We start from the raw sequence: 15,600 nt of genomic DNA on the forward strand, positions 1-15,600 counted from the left end.
ATTCTTGGGATATTGGGTTGTTCGGTTGTTCCGTTGTTGTGGGGCAGTGGAGGTGACGAAATTTCGACGAAATTTAAGCGAAATTTCGGCGAAATTTCGAATATTTCGCCGAAATTTTTCGAATTTTTGTTGAATCAGTGTTAAAATTTCGGACCCCTTCAAAATCAAAATTTTCGGCGAAATTTCGCCGAAAATTTCGAAATTTAAACCCTTGGTAGAAAGTCATTTTATAGTGGATTCATTTTTATTTGTCATGGTGAGCATTACCACTATGGTGGATATGTGATACATCCTAATCACCTTTTTGTAATACATGTTACTCAACAACTATGTCACTCAACCACTATGATGGTAATGCTCACCATCATTTTTTTGTGGTGAGTAAAAATAGACTTTTTTTTTTTTGGTAAATTATAGCAACAGCGTCTAAAATCTTTTCACTTAAAAAATTGCGTAACTAAAATAGAAAAAGTACGTGGCCGGTTCAAGCCGGGTTGTGTCGATTTGGAAGTTTGGAGAACCTTCTGGCCCTTTCTCAACGGATATATGCAAATGCAATGCGTAGGTCAGCCGGTTTAGACAGCAACTGACTTCTTCTTTAGCAACCATAACCCTCTGCTTCTGCCGCCAACACAATAACAAACCATCGCAGAAAAAAGAGAGAAAAAAAAAAAAAAGCAATGGAAGAAGCTAGTAGCCAAAAATGCAACACCAAAGAGCAAATCGTGGACGTGCGGTCGGTGGTCGAAGCGGTCTCCGCCGACGACTCCGACGCCCCGCTTTACCGAGTCGAAAGCCTCTGCATGCGTTGCGGTGAAAACGTACTCTCTCTTCTCTCTTCATTTTTTCTTTTCTCTTCAGGGTCTCTCCAATTTAATTATTTTATTCAATTTGTGTTTTTTTTATGTGTTAATTTCAGGGTACAACCAGTTTTCTATTTACTGTAATTCCCAACTTTAGAAAGGTATGCCTCTAATTGATTATCATTGTTTTTCACCCTCTTGTCGTTGTTGTTGTTATGTGTTCATTGAAGTGTTGTGGGTATGCAGATTTTGTTGTCAGCGTTTGAGTGTCCGCATTGCAATGAGAGGTAAAGCTATATTATGATCATTTTTAATTTTTGAAATTTTTGATTGGTTGAGTGGAGTTTTTGATTTTGTTATGTTGCCGCAGGAATAATGAGGTTCAGTTTGCTGGTGAGCTGCAACCCAAGGGCTGTTGCTACCGTTTGGAGGTGCCTTCCGGCGATCCCAAGGTTAGGTCCATTCAAGTAACAAAAATTTTATGAACTGGAGTTATTTGAATCATTTTATCTCCTATATCTATGCAAAAGTTGTGGCCTTTAGCCAAATTCATATAAAACTCCTTTGAAACACAAATCATACTGAAGGTACTAATAAGAAATAATCACAAAGCGCTTACGTCTATCTTGATTTTTTTTGGGGGGTCTAAGTTAGATGATATTGTTTATTCCAACGGATTCTTACTGTTAAGAAGAAGAAGCTTGGTACATTTTCATGGTAATCTCAACTAATAATTTCTGTTTCAAAAGGCTGGTTTCATTAAAGCTAGTGAAACATAAAGGGTAATGGGAGACTGAATTTCTACCGAACTACACAATTCACAGTATTTTTGGTTATGTGTATTGTTTCCCCAAAGTTGTTGAACAGTTCCCCCTCCGAGATTTCACAATTGATGAGCTCTTTTTGTGCAGATGCTTAACCGACAAGTGGTGAAATCCGAGTTTGCTACTATTAAGGTACTTGAAATAGATCTTTGCTTGCAATTTTCTATGTGTGAATTTTTTTTTCCATCGTAATTAAGTTGACATTAAAAAGCAAAGAACTTGTTTTCTGTATGTTCATGTTATCTGAATGTAGCTTGAGAGCTTATTGGAATTGGTAGTTGGGAGTATCATAAGTAATGATCACTTTTCTGCAAAAAGTTTGAATCTTGAATTGGATGCATGTTGAGAAGCGGTTCTACTTTTATTTTATGCTTGTGTATCCATTCATAATGGATCTGGCTGTTGTTTAGTCACTTTTTTGGTGAGAATTCCACATTCTAGCCATGGAGACCTGGGCTCGATTCCAGTAGCCATACATCGCCTTTATGTTTGTGAGGTAAAGACTTAGTTGAGTTGAGTATATCCATACATGAGTACTGCTAGCTTGTATGTAATTAGGTGATATGGAAAAATATTAATGGTTTTTTTCTTTTTTTAAAGAAAAATAGCCATGGTTGATGGCTTCACTGAGTATGGACCTAGAGTTTGTTTCAGTCTTGCATTATATATTCTCATTCGTGGCTAATTGATTCTCGTAAAAAGAAACTTGATTCTATTATGTTTATTTAGATTTTATAATGCCTTGCCTTGCAAGATGATCAAGAAGTGAAGAAATTAAAGGATTACATTGATACATATAATAGTAAAGTGCTACATTTACGCAAAATAAATAACATTTTTTTCCCTGATCTTATTCCTTGTCTATAATTTGATTTTTCAACAAGGTAATTGAAAGGTATTGAGTTGTGTGTTCTGTTTCATCCTTCTTGTTTTTGCAGATTCCCGAATTAGATTTTGAGATTCCTCCGGAGTCTCAGCGTGGATCTCTCTCAACGGTATTGTTTTATCATCCCCCTCTTCTTGATAAGTTCCCTACACCTGAATTTCTTTTTCTGTTTTGGTAAATTTGTTGTTGGTAGTGATATTTTATTGTGTACTTGTCTAACCTCTCTGTACTGATATCACTGCAGATAGTACATTGTAATGTTTTGAGTGCTTTATGAAATGAATATAAATGTGTGATAACGTAACAGAGTTGATATATTTTTCTGGTTCCCTTTAGTCAAGTTTACGATTTGTCACTTTGGACCCTGTATCACTTTTTAAAATATGTGGTTGGGTGTATAACCTCTCATATCCCATATATGTATTTAAGTTTTCATCCTATATATCTCCCAGAAACTCCCTACCTCCCGACCCCCTCCCTTAAATTATCTTATATTTGTGTGATTATTTAGGTGGAAGGGATATTGTTACGAGCGGTGGATGAGTTACAGGCACTTCAAGAAGAACGCAAGGTTCACACGCAAATCTTAGATTCATTGTTTTCTAATAAAACATAATTTCTCTTTCAATATTTCACTGGCTGTCTTCTGGCCTTTCTAGAGAGTGGATCCTCAGACCGCTGAAGCTATAGACCAGTTTCTGTTGAAGCTGAGAGCCTGTGCAACAGGCGATTCGTCCTTCACCTTCATTCTGGATGATCCTGCTGGAAACAGCTTTATTGAGAACCTGTAAGAGATATTTAATTGGAATGGAAAACTTTTTGGTTTTTTTGGGGAGTTTATGCTGGTCTTGATGACGTTATATATTTTAGGCTGGATTAATTTTTTGAAGGAATACAGTTAATGTTGTATAAATGGTTTTTTATTGGAGGCAATATGTCAATTGCGTGCACTTCGGATTGATTTGGGCCTTGTCTTCATTTCATGTTGTATTTTGGAGCTTCTGTTGCCTTTTGTTTTGGACCTTTCAGTGTGACTGAGGATACCAATATCATGTGACAGGTTTGCTCCATCCCCTGATCCATCGCTTAGTATCAAGTTTTATGAGCGAACTCCAGAGCAACAATCATTATTAGGTTATGCTGCTGACTCAGTACAAATGGGAGATGCTCGTGGTGTAGCATCAACAGAAGCAATTGTTACTTCTGACCAAGTACAAAGAGTACCACATGGATCAATTGGAGCGGCAGCTGGTCAACGGGCCATTGCTCAGAGTAATAGTGCAGAAATTTCTGAAGCTCTGTTTCGATACTCAGCACCGGAGGAGGTACAGCTATTAAATACTTCATGCATTAGAATTCTCCGTCTTATCTGCGTTTGTAAAGCTACTAGATTTGGTGCTTGTTTCCATTGTTTGTTTGACAGGTGATGACTTTCCCTTCAACATGTGGAACTTGTACTGCAAGGTGTGAGACTCGAATGTTTGTCACTAGTATCCTTTACATCTTTTCACCTCCATAGATATATGAATAAGTTGGTTCTCTTTTTCGGTGGAACTGTTTTTAGTCTGTGAGAAAGGATTTTCTGCTTTAGTCGTTAAGTTCGTTACACATCGGCCTATGCATGGAGACACAACAAATAGATAAGCAAATGAGATAAGAACACATGCAAACCAAAGATAAACAGTAAAAGAAGAATGCATTATCAAAATAAAGATAACTTGAAATCCAATCTCTATCATGTGGGATTAGATAAATTATGAGATATGGAGGTGAATTTTCAGAGAGCTCTCAGAGTACTCAGTTTTTGGTGAGTCTTTTAGTTGTTTTGGTTTTAAGGTTCTTTGCGCAAAATACCCTTCTTAGTTTGTAATTTCCATGGGTATTGGTTGTATAGATGAGGTAGGAAAATTGGAATATTTTTGTTAAGATTTTGTGTTCTGTAATGAAAAAGGACATTGGAGAAAGGGTTGAGAAGATGATCATGTGAGGGAGAGAGATGGTACCGGGGTTTTTTTTTTTTTTTGAGGGGTTCTGTAATGACCAATTTTTGTCAATTGGGTTAAATTAAACTCGTCGGCTGCCAGTGCAGTATTTTTTTTACAAATAGTGCAGGCGTTCATTTATGAATGTATACACATGTGCTTTTTTATACAAATCCTTTAATGTTATTTGGAGTTTGAGAAAAATTCTGAAAGGATATGCCACTTGATGCTTAGGGTTTGAAACTGCTTATCACATAATTTAGTTGGTTGCTACTGTAACTAACGCTAAATACATCCCTTAATGGTAGCTCCCTCTATACATATGTATTATCTTAACTATTTACAGACATTCCATACTTCCAAGAAGTAATTGTCATGGCATCCACTTGTGATTCTTGTGGCTACCGAAATTCTGAGGTTTGTATTGATCTTCTTCTTCCTTTTTTTTTTTTTTTCTCTCTCTCTGTCTTCCATGCTCTGATGGTAATTGTGCTCTCTTGTGTAGTTGAAGCCTGGTGGAAGAGTTCCTGAAAAAGGGAAGAGAATTACTCTCTGTGTGAAGAATGTTAAAGATCTTAGTCGTGATATAATAAAGGTCTATCACCTTGTTCTTATAGTATCTTGTCATTATTGTATGATCACATTTTACTTAAATTTTCCACTCTATTTGCTTTTCATGAGTTGACTTGTTTTAATGGGTTAAGGGGTATTTGGACCAGAGGAGGATTCTGCTCTGGTTAGGGTGATATGGAAGTGATTGTGAGGAGTTTTAGGACCTATTGCACAAGAATATAGGGCCGTCTAGACTTTAGGATCTGCTTGTTCAATAGGAATGCAATGTTCAGAGTCTTGTAGTTTTATTCTGGGATCTAGTTTTGGAATATGCAGATCGAGGCCAGGGCCCAACTTTGATGGGGATTTGTCTGAATCTAGTGTTTTGCTTTCCATGATTTGGAGAAACCTGGAAAGATTCCCCTTCAAAGTAAAAGTTCATATTTATTTGGAAATAGCAGTCTATAAAAAGAAAAATAGAGACAGAGATGAGAAGTACACAATTGGTGATTCGCTTCCAGTTAGAGCTGTTTAATACATTATTTTTCTTGGTGTAAAGTTGCAAAGTACTGTCTGACAAACCATCTTGCTCACTCAGTCAGATACTGCGAGTGTGAAAATTCCGGAACTTGAGTTGGAGCTGGCTAGCGGCACTTTGGGAGGACTTGTTACAACTGTTGAAGGGTTGATCACGAAAATTAATGAAAGTAAGTGTTGATTCTAATCTGTGTTGTCTGTGCCATGCTGTGATTTTTAATATCTGATTCTTTTTATCCCTTTTATTGTATCTTAAAAATAGGAATTTGACGTTGATATTCGTTCTTAATACCTGTAATTGATCCAGCTCACCTGTGTTTTGGTTTTGAGTTTGTTCTTATGGTACATTGTTACATACATTGCATGCCTAATTAATTCCTTTATGATTTATTCTGCAGGCCTGGAGAGAGTTCATGGATACAGTTTTGGAGATAGTCTTGATGAACATAAGAGAAGCAAGTGGCTAGGCTTTACAGCAAGCCTAAACAAGGTACCAGATGACCTTTCAGTGGACCATATATGGAAAATGAATATGTGGACTGAGCTTTTAATTTCCGTAATATGCCTTCAATCAATGATGCATAGGAGGACCAAAACTCCTCTGCAGGAAAAATACTTCAAACAATAAAATAGATGGACAGAAATTCCAATACACGCAAATCAATCACAAGTGTTTTTGTGATATGCTTTGTCAACAAACCATAATAATATGGAGACAATATGTTATTTATTTATTTTTTTATGGTTTTGGTGGAAAATGTTTGGTGTTGTCTTTCCTTTATTATTTAAAAAAAAAATTGAATGAAGGTTGTGCTTTCTAGATGTTCGCATTTTTTTGTTTCTTATCCTCTCCCTTTGATGCAGCTTCTGGGTTTAGAAGAGCCTTGGACATTAATTCTTGATGATGCGCTAGCCAATTCATTTGTTGCACCGGTGACTGACAATATCAAAGATGACCATCAGCTGATTTGTAAGTCTTTCTTCCTTCCGTCTTAATAGTTAATTATGAATTGTAATTCATGCTTTCCCACCTCTTTGTGCTCTGATAAAATGTATCTCATTGTCAACATTAGTAGATGTTGACCATTATGTAAGAGAATTAAGTTGTTACTAGAAGGGGATCTTTATGTTTGTTCATATCAGATTTTGCGACATCAGACTGCTTTTGTAGTCGTGAGAGTTACTTTACGTATATCATATTGTCTGGTTCACATTCAAGCAGTTTTAGCTCCCTTAGCCACCAATGAGCAATTGGTTACCAATTTCTGACTGATTATTAGTTCCTTATCCGTATAATCTTTGAGTGCCATAATTAAAAATTGGATGCAATCAAAATTTAAAGGAGTGCTTTATAATTTAAGGAAGAAAATATTTTCTTGGATTCTTTAGAGTTTTATTGATTTATTTCTTATTCTGAAATAAAAAAGGGGTGAACCTTAATAAGGACATATTTGACATGTGGAATTATATATCTCTGGCAAGTACTTATGTGACATGCAGTTTTGGTTTGTTTACACCTCTTTATTAAGGGAGCAAGAACAGGAGGATGGGGTGGTTTAGAATCTAGGAGCTTGCGCAATGTACATATATCTGTGACATGTAGACCTGGCAGATTTTGTTTATTAGTACATTTGAATAGGGGAGGGGTTTAGAGTTTAGTACATTTGAATTTTATTTCCCTAGACTTATGAATAGGGTTTGTCACATCAGACTGCTTATTCATGCCTTTGCCTGAGTATGAAAGGATTAATGTTTTCTTTTGTTTGACATTGTTTTGTTGGTTGCGGCTGCCTCCAGTTGAGGAGTATGAGAGGTCATGGGAGCAAAATGAAGAATTGGGTTTGAATGACATCGACACATCTTCTGCCGATGCTGCTTATGACTCTAAGGATATGACAAAACCCGATAAATCAGAGGTGTAATATATTATTACTCTATTCTTTCCCCCATTATTTCTCGGGGGAAAGGAATGCCTTACACTAGTTTGAGCTTTGTATAAAACTTCCAAGTCTTCCATTGTCATAGCAGTTTAATACTATGACCTCATGCTGTCTGCTAAACAAGCGTTTTGATTGACTTATAAAATGCAATTGTAATCGATCAATTATAGAAAGCAACTTGAATAGAACAATTTGGAGTTCATTTTCTTTCTACCCTTAAATTATTTATTTATCAGCAAGTTTCACTGTAGAAGATACTTTGGAAAAAAAGTTGAAAAAACTTTGGGCTGTTTGGTATCTTACTCAAAAACTTTTTTTTTTTTTTCAAAAACAAAAAAACATGTTTAGTAGATTATTTTCAAAAAAATTAAAAAAAGAGGCATCTTCTAAAAAATGATAAAATATATACTTTTTTTTTTTTCACATTTCTTTCTTTTTTAGCTGTCATTATTTTTAAAATTTAAATTTGTTTTCAAATTTCATATCAAATAAATTTTTAAAATGATTTTGAAAACTCAAATTGAAAAAAAAAAAAAAGTCTGAATTTAAAATAAAAAATTAAGTAAGATACCAAACGGGTCCTTGTGGACTACTAGAAGATATTTTGGAAAAAAGTTGAAATATACTTAACTTGTGGACGGAGTCTTCGTAGTACTTATGAGGGGTTAAGCCTACAAAACCGACCGACACACATTCCAGTTTTAATTGGTTTCCACAACTGGAATTACTGCACATTAAGTCGTTGGCTAAATTCAAGAGAGTCTGCCACCTCTCTTTGTCAAGTAAGTTAATGTATTTCTATCTCTATCTAAGTAAGTCAAGTAAGTCATCAGATTTAAGTTATGCATGAAGAGTCAGACCAAAGCATTGAGATTATAAGGTTAGTTTCTTTACCCTATGTATATATTAATTTGATTTTTTTTTTCTTTTTCATTTTAGAAGATTTGAGTACGCAGCCCAAATTAATTATTTATCACAATGTTTTAATTGAGCACCCTCTATTTGAGAACTTTAGTACTAGCCGGAATTGGATAAAGATAGAGATATTGTTAATATATATATATAGCATATTATATTTGTACTGGTTCGTTGTTGCAACCTGAACAAGTTTTTTATTATCAGCGTTACTTCAAGAGAGAATATTTGTGGAGGGCAAGTAGGTCCGAAGAAAGATGAATCATCAAGAAAACTTATAAGAGCATCTTCATCCTGGATTTCGGAAAAGAAAATTATCGAGAAATGGGGGCATCCCGAGACGGAGAGTATTGTGTATATGAGCTGGTGTTTGATTGGACTCATCGTCGATCCTTTGTTTCTTTACATTCCAACCATCGATGACAAAAAACAATGCCTTGGGATGGACAAAAACTTGAGCATTCCCGCTCTCATCACTTTGCGATCCGTTTCGGATCTCCCTTTCTTCGCCGTTGCAGTACTAGGGACTTGCAGGAATATCGGGTCGGGCTTCAAGTCTGAGTTCAAGCCCGACCCGGTTGCATTTGCAAAGGCACTTGTTGCCGCTATGCGCTTGTTGAATCCCGTCCACGTGGCCGTGTTTCTCGCTACTCTTCCCATCCCACAAGTAAATCATCGATGCATCTTGTATTCTTGTTTCTCTCTCTCGCTCTCTCTCTCTCTCTACATACTTGCAATCTGTGTGTGTAGGTGGCAGCAGTTGTCTTCTTTATCAGAATGAGAAGCTCTGGAGATTTTTATAAAAGTCCCTTTTTGAACGCCTTTCTTTTCCTCCAATATCTGCCAAGGCTTATCATCATGCACGCAGTCAGCACTCAGGATCTTATATTGACCAGGAAATGGATTAAAGCTTCCCTCAATTTACTCCTCTACATATGTGCAGGTCATGTAAGTTTCATCATCTTTCTTGTCATAGACAATTTTCTTCTTCTTTTATGTTCATAACCACTAGTACTATTCTTTACCAAACATTTCATTTTACAATATATAATCAGAATGACCAAATTGTAGCTCCCCATACATAAGTTGTACACATGTCATTATGGCAATGCGTATGCCGCTCCGCCAATCTAATTAATAAAACTTGGAATCAATATTAGTCTTATGTTGCATTTTCTTTTTCAAAACAATAATTATAGAATTCGATGAGATAATTAAACTTAGTGTTTTAATAGAAAACTACTCAGTTGTTTATTATATTCAAAAGATCATTTCTGTTTACCATAAACTAGTTCACAACTTTTTGATGGGCGAGGATTTAGAGTTCATTTAGAGTTCATTCTCATAGGAAATTAGGGTTTGATTAGGTTTTTCTCTTGAGTTTTAACACCAAACATAAAAGTATTATTTTATTTTCAAATGGGTGGGGGATCGAACTAGGACAAATTTCATGACCCTTCCAACTGTATTTCTTTGGGTCAAATTTTATACTTAAAGAGTTGCATTAAGAAATTGTAGCACAAACACAAAACAAAGTAGTAATTAATGGGTAAATAGACCCAAGACCTTATACTCTATATATTATCAGGCTTTGTTTCCCAATGTGAGAAGCTACTCTTAACATTGCAATTATACCCTTATAATTTGGTTTAACTTGAAATTAAGGACAAAACCGAAACTCCATTAATGGTTTAAAAAGTGTTCACAAAGTTTGGTTTGATATTACACTCTGTCTTACCTCTCTTTAAAGATTCCTCCAAAACTTTCCATTATACCCTTAAATGAAATATAATAAAATAATGAAACCCACAACCCACAACCCCACCCGATCTGATTTGCCACCAAACACCCTCTCCCCCTCCTCACTGTCGGCGACCACCCCTGGCCACTCATCCTCTCTCTCTATATCTCTCCCTCTCTTTCTTACCTTTTCTCTTTCTCTTCATTACTCTCTCACTGGACCATCATGGGTGGCTACGGCCTATTTTTATATGTTTTGGCTATGCCCGCTTTCGCTTTGAAGAGGAAGGTTTAAATCTTTCAATCTTATGCTGTGAGGTTGTCTTGATTTACACTTGGGGCCATGCCAACACTTCAACAAACAAAAATTAGACGAAGTTGACTTTTTGTCCTTAATAAACTAAGTCAAACTATAGGGGTACAACTACAACTTTTTAGGCTACATAGACTTAATGGAAATCATTTCAAACTATGGGGATAAAAAATATTTGGGTTGCATATATAATATATACAAGATGTCCACGCACACTTTAAGAAATATGCGATATTTACTTTTGTTACTTTATCACAATTTGGCATTAACTAATTTTTTATATTTTAGGTACTTGGAGCATTTTGGTACTTTTTTTCTATTCAACGAAAGATCAAATGCTGGCATCAGGCTTGTAGAAATACTACAGATTGTACAACTACTTATTATTGCAATGATACCAATAATTCGACAAATATCAAGATTCTAAATGAATTATGTCCGATAAATCCAGAAAATGCCACAATATTTGATTTTGGAATATTTCTTGATGCCTTTCAGTCTGGTACCACAGGGCAAAGAAATTTTTCATCAAAGCTTTTCTACTGTTTATGGTGGGGCATCAAAAATCTAAGGTTTGCATTAATTTAAGGTTTGGATACATCCATGCATGTTGAGCTATATATTGACAATTGACATAATTTCTAAACAAGTTTCATCTTTCCCTCTTTCATTAGTTAATTTCCAATATTTTTCTTCATTTTTAGCATAAATATGCTAGTTACCTTTTTTTTAAAATAAGAAGTTTTCAAATAAATGTCTATTCCAAAGCTCTGTCTAAGGTCTATTCCAATCAATATTTGAATATTTTCTATATACATATATACATAATGAAAAGGTAAACACATCAAATATATATAATCATGATGGTGAAGTTTTTTTTAATTCTAAAAGACACCAAATATTAGTAATTTTTTCATCAAATTATTATTTGTAATTTTGGTATCTCATATATTAATTACTTCATCAATATTTGCAGTAATTTTGGCACGAATCTCGAAACAAGTAACTACGTGTGGGAAAACTGCTTTGCAATTCTCATTTCTATTATTGGATTGCTACTATTTTTATATTTCATTGGAAACGTGCAGGTAAGTCGTCGATGATGAATCTCTCTATATTAATTAATAGAGTAACGTTGGTATACTTTCTATGTTCGTGGGCCTTTGGCCCCCTCCGTACCAAAAAAAAGAATCTCTTTATATTAATTGTGTTTATCATTAATTTTAGGGATCCAAAGTGATGGGTGTACAAATTTTTAGATTGAGTTATTTATACTTATACCATTTGAGATTTATTGTCTTTTCACATATATTTCCTGGAGTTTCAAAAATTACACATATATCTCATAAGATTTCAAAACTGTTACACATAACTCCCTATAAGAGAAAACAATAAATAAACAAAAAAGAAGATATTTGTATTGAGGTTGGACCTTACATTTTGAGTAATCTTATTTGGCCATTACATCCCTTAGCATGCCTTTTTGCATACATTCTCATCATTTTTCGTCTTATTGGAGGGGGTTATGTGCAATAGTTTTGAAATCTCAATGAGTGTATATGTAATTTGTAAAACCCTAGGGGGTGTATATAAAAAGACGATAAATTTCAGAGGGTGTAAATGTAAATAATTTTTTTAGATTCAAAGAACACATAATTTGCATACTAATAAATGCATTAATTCTATTTTTATTATCTCAGGAGAGGGAATTTAAATATGAAACAACTTTCAATAAAATAAAGATAAATACCACTAAATTGATCAACAGTGAGTTGGTTAATTTAATTATACTCATATACAAATTTACTTTTGATGATTTTCTGCACAAAACACAGCTATCATTTTGCATTGGAGCCTGATCGAAGTTTGATCATGCATTCTTTGAATGGTCAGAAACTACAGCGGCATTAATTTGCTCTAGTAGGATGGAATATATGATGGATTTTTGAAATAATTTTGAAGTTTTGTCCCTAATATATGTTCTATTGTAAATTATCTTTTCATAAAGAAGTTACATATTATTTAAATTATCCTTTTTAATGAATATATTATTTGTCTTTTCTATAATATACTGTTTATCTTTAATTTACAGCCAATCAAAATGGTTAAAGCATATATGTTTTCAATGTTCATGAATATATATGGTCTTTTTTGTTATATATATATATATATATATATATATATATATATGAGTAGTGATTTTAGATTGAATCTTAGCCATTCTTCGATTTGAGATTTATATATTAAATGGCCAATATAATTGATGAGATGGATTAAGAGTAGAGAGACAAATTAAATAGTTAACTACAATGCTCACACCTTGTAGGATTTGATGATGAACTATGCTTGTTTATTATTATGAAACAGACATATATCCAGTTGGAAGTAACGAAAGGGGAGGAGATTAGGGAGTTACAATCCAAGATGTCGAAGAAGAATCCAGTGATAGAATCGTGGATGGAAAGACACCATCTCCCTGTACAAATAAGAAAAGAAATATACACGAAACAAAACTCAGTAGAGAGCATGAAAGAAAACATTGACGTTGACGTGGATTTGAAGGGTCAACTTTCTATTCTTTCCAAAAATGACAAGGATCTTACAGTAGAACATCTTTGCAAGGATATACTAAAAAAGGTATGTTCCTCGACTTCATATATATATGAACATTTTACTAAAAAATTACAGAAGGCAGATAGTATGTTAAATTATTAATAAATTAACATGATCGAGTCCTAAGTGGCAAGTGCATGGCCGGGACGAATGAAATTTTGGAATGAACCTTGTTAGTAAATATAATTATATATATAATCAATCTTGTTCTTAATTATTCATGATTAATGAATGTCAAGTATATATTAAAATAGGTACGAAAGTTTCGAGATTTGGATACACAAGCGTTGAAAAACATTTGTGAGCATATCAAGCCAGTGATCTACACAGAGAATAGTTACGTTGTTCGAGAAGGAGAACCACTTGGCTTGATGCTCTTCATTATAGATGGCACTATATGGACCTACAAGACTAAAGGTGATGATGCTGGAAAAACAGAAACGGGTTCCTCATCAATGATGAAGATCGGGTGGCTTGAAAAAGGTGATTTTTATGGAGAACAACTTTTGAGTTGCTGCGCATCACCCAATTGCTCTCTTTCTCGCCTTCCTATCTCGGCCGAAGATGTCCAATGTCAAACAAAAGTAGAAGCCTTTGCTCTCATGGCTAAGGACTTGGGCAGTTGGATAACTTGGTGGAATGAAACAAATTATATCAATTCTCAGCAATTGGAAAAGTTGGCACCTCCCTGCAACCCGATTGATCAAATAGATGAGAATTCAGAAGAAAAATTATGAGGAAATTACAGATTTAGTCCAGTTATTTTATACCTAGTTCAATTTTGGTCCACAATCTTTTTTTAGTTCTGTTTTGGTCCACTAATTGTTTCACTTGTTCAATAAAGGTCCAGATTTGTTTTCTCAAATTTGGCCTATTTTTTACCCTATCAAATCTCACCCAAATTCAGCAAATATATACTTATTTTAAAGCTATGCATTTCTTCTTTACAACCATATAAAGATCATTCAAATTGGAGTTCTAAAATTCAAGATAATTGACCCTAAAGTAGGGTACCCAAAACTGCCAATTTTTCAAATTTCACCAAATCTCAATTCTCTTAGATTATAATACTCCAAATTTGTTTTTATGACTAAAAAATGATGAAATATAACTTATACTTCAATTATAATTGAAGAAAACACAACCCAAAAGATTTAAAGTCACAAATCTGGACCTTTATTGAACAAATGAAACAATTAGTGGACCAAAACAGAACTTAAAAAAGATCGTGGACCAAAATTGAACTAGGTATAAAATAAGTGGACCAAATCTGTAATTTCCTCAAACATTATAAATGAGGTCCTAAAGACTTTCTTTTTTGTAACATTATGATGGATTGATATTTTCATTTTCATTATTTGGAGACAATTATAAAGAATTCCAAGATGAGCCCCATATTACAGTGCATTAATGTTCTCTTCTCCATCATTTAAAAAAACAATAGACAGGCGACGAACTAGTCACTTTGGGTAATCTTAAGCTGTTTTTTTGTTTTTGTAGTGTATATACACTTGCTAAAAGGGGTAATCAAACAAAACATAAATCATTATGGGAATTGATTTGTAAAATGCAATGTAATCAATTATAGCAAATTCAGTAGCAAATTGAGCTGAGTTTAAAATTGTAAGACTTTTAACTCCAACTGTAACTAATTATATTGAGATTGAATTGAATACATCGTAAAGTTGAGGTTCATTTGTTCTCCATCTTTCAATTATTGACTCCTCAGTACTATTTATTAAGATTTTAGTGATCATTAGCAACTTGCAAGATTGAGCATGAGTTGTCAACATTTTCTCAGGAAAAAAAAAAATCAAGCAATTTTATTGGGTTGTCAAATGCACTGCAATTATATATCACGAGAGGACTAAGAAAAATAATAGAAACAACGGAAAGCATAAAGAGGGGGAAGCAGGTCTAGAAGAGCAAGGTTGACAAGCAAAGATGTGGGATTGCCAGACTCATCTCGATCTAATAACAACCCCCAAGCCCGCTATAGAGGAAGACTCGTCCCAAGCTCCATCCACGTACATTCATTTTAACAAAGAGAGATCGAGGTTGGGGGAGTTCAATGGGAAAGGAAGGGGGTTATAGGGTTTAGGATATAATTAATTAAGAATATATTCTAAGGATGTATGACTAATGCTATTTGGTCCAAAAGACGGATCAAATTGTTTGGACCAAATGAAGTGACAGTCATTAATTGAGTATTTTAATGGCCAAGACACTCAATTGATGACTGTCACTTTATTTGATCCAAATAATTTGCTCAGTTATTCCAAACAAAATCAATAATGAAAGTATTATTAATTTTTTCTTTTCCTCAGTATTTCTAGGAGAAAGGAATGCCTTACACTAGTTTGAGATTTGTATAAAACTTCCATTGTCATAGCAGTGTATTTTTTTTTTTGGCCATTGACATAGCAGTTTAATTATTCTCTATGTCCTCATAATTTATTTAGGCCATTAAACAATATTTTTGTGTACTTGTGTTC

The 15,600-nt window shown here is 34.2% G+C and overlaps 2 protein-coding genes across 2 annotated transcripts; both read left to right on the forward strand.

Moving 5' to 3' along the window:
* Positions 1 to 575: 575 nt before the first annotated feature.
* Positions 576 to 7,707, forward strand: LOC147297384 (uncharacterized). The gene is made up of 16 exons (XM_086248144.1): positions 576 to 821; positions 920 to 964; positions 1,050 to 1,090; positions 1,174 to 1,255; positions 1,715 to 1,759; positions 2,566 to 2,622; positions 3,025 to 3,084; positions 3,173 to 3,300; positions 3,574 to 3,838; positions 3,937 to 4,003; positions 4,842 to 4,912; positions 5,001 to 5,090; positions 5,646 to 5,754; positions 5,983 to 6,074; positions 6,449 to 6,554; positions 7,382 to 7,707. Exons 1-16 carry the CDS (start codon positions 681 to 683, stop codon positions 7,504 to 7,506), a joined length of 1,524 nt encoding a protein of 507 aa, XP_086104270.1. The 5' UTR covers positions 576 to 680; the 3' UTR covers positions 7,507 to 7,707.
* A 531-nt stretch (positions 7,708 to 8,238) lies between these two features.
* Positions 8,239 to 14,572, forward strand: LOC147297385 (cyclic nucleotide-gated ion channel 1-like). The gene is made up of 8 exons (XM_086250050.1): positions 8,239 to 8,404; positions 8,647 to 9,106; positions 9,190 to 9,387; positions 10,781 to 11,064; positions 11,469 to 11,580; positions 12,860 to 13,129; positions 13,360 to 13,835; positions 14,393 to 14,572. The coding sequence occupies exons 1-8, from the start codon at positions 8,367 to 8,369 to the stop codon at positions 14,397 to 14,399; spliced, it is 1,845 nt and encodes a 614-aa protein (XP_086106176.1). The 5' UTR covers positions 8,239 to 8,366; the 3' UTR covers positions 14,400 to 14,572.
* The last annotated feature ends 1,028 nt before the right edge of the window (positions 14,573 to 15,600 follow it).

The sequence above is a fragment of the Dryas octopetala genome, chromosome 1 (genome assembly GCF_963921425.1).
Source record: "Dryas octopetala chromosome 1, drDryOcto1.1, whole genome shotgun sequence".
NCBI classification, from domain to species: Eukaryota; Viridiplantae; Streptophyta; class Magnoliopsida; order Rosales; family Rosaceae; genus Dryas; species Dryas octopetala.

What these genes read in the sequence shown, in the direction of transcription:
- LOC147297384 (XM_086248144.1), top strand. Translation starts at nt 681, where the DNA reads ATGGAAGAAGCTAGTAGCCAAAAATGCAACACCAAAGAGCAAATCGTG. An exon ending in TGTCCGCATTGCAATGAGAG is followed by an intron (nt 1,091 to 1,173) that starts GTAAAGCTATAT and finishes ATGTTGCCGCAG; the next exon opens with GAATAATGAGGTTCAGTTTG. An exon ending in AACAGCTTTATTGAGAACCT is followed by an intron (nt 3,301 to 3,573) that starts GTAAGAGATATT and finishes ATCATGTGACAG; the next exon opens with GTTTGCTCCATCCCCTGATC.
- LOC147297385 (XM_086250050.1), top strand. Translation starts at nt 8,367, where the DNA reads ATGCATGAAGAGTCAGACCAAAGCATTGAGATTATAAG. An exon ending in CAAAGCATTGAGATTATAAG is followed by an intron (nt 8,405 to 8,646) that starts GTTAGTTTCTTT and finishes TTTTATTATCAG; the next exon opens with CGTTACTTCAAGAGAGAATA. An exon ending in TCTACATATGTGCAGGTCAT is followed by an intron (nt 9,388 to 10,780) that starts GTAAGTTTCATC and finishes TTTATATTTTAG; the next exon opens with GTACTTGGAGCATTTTGGTA.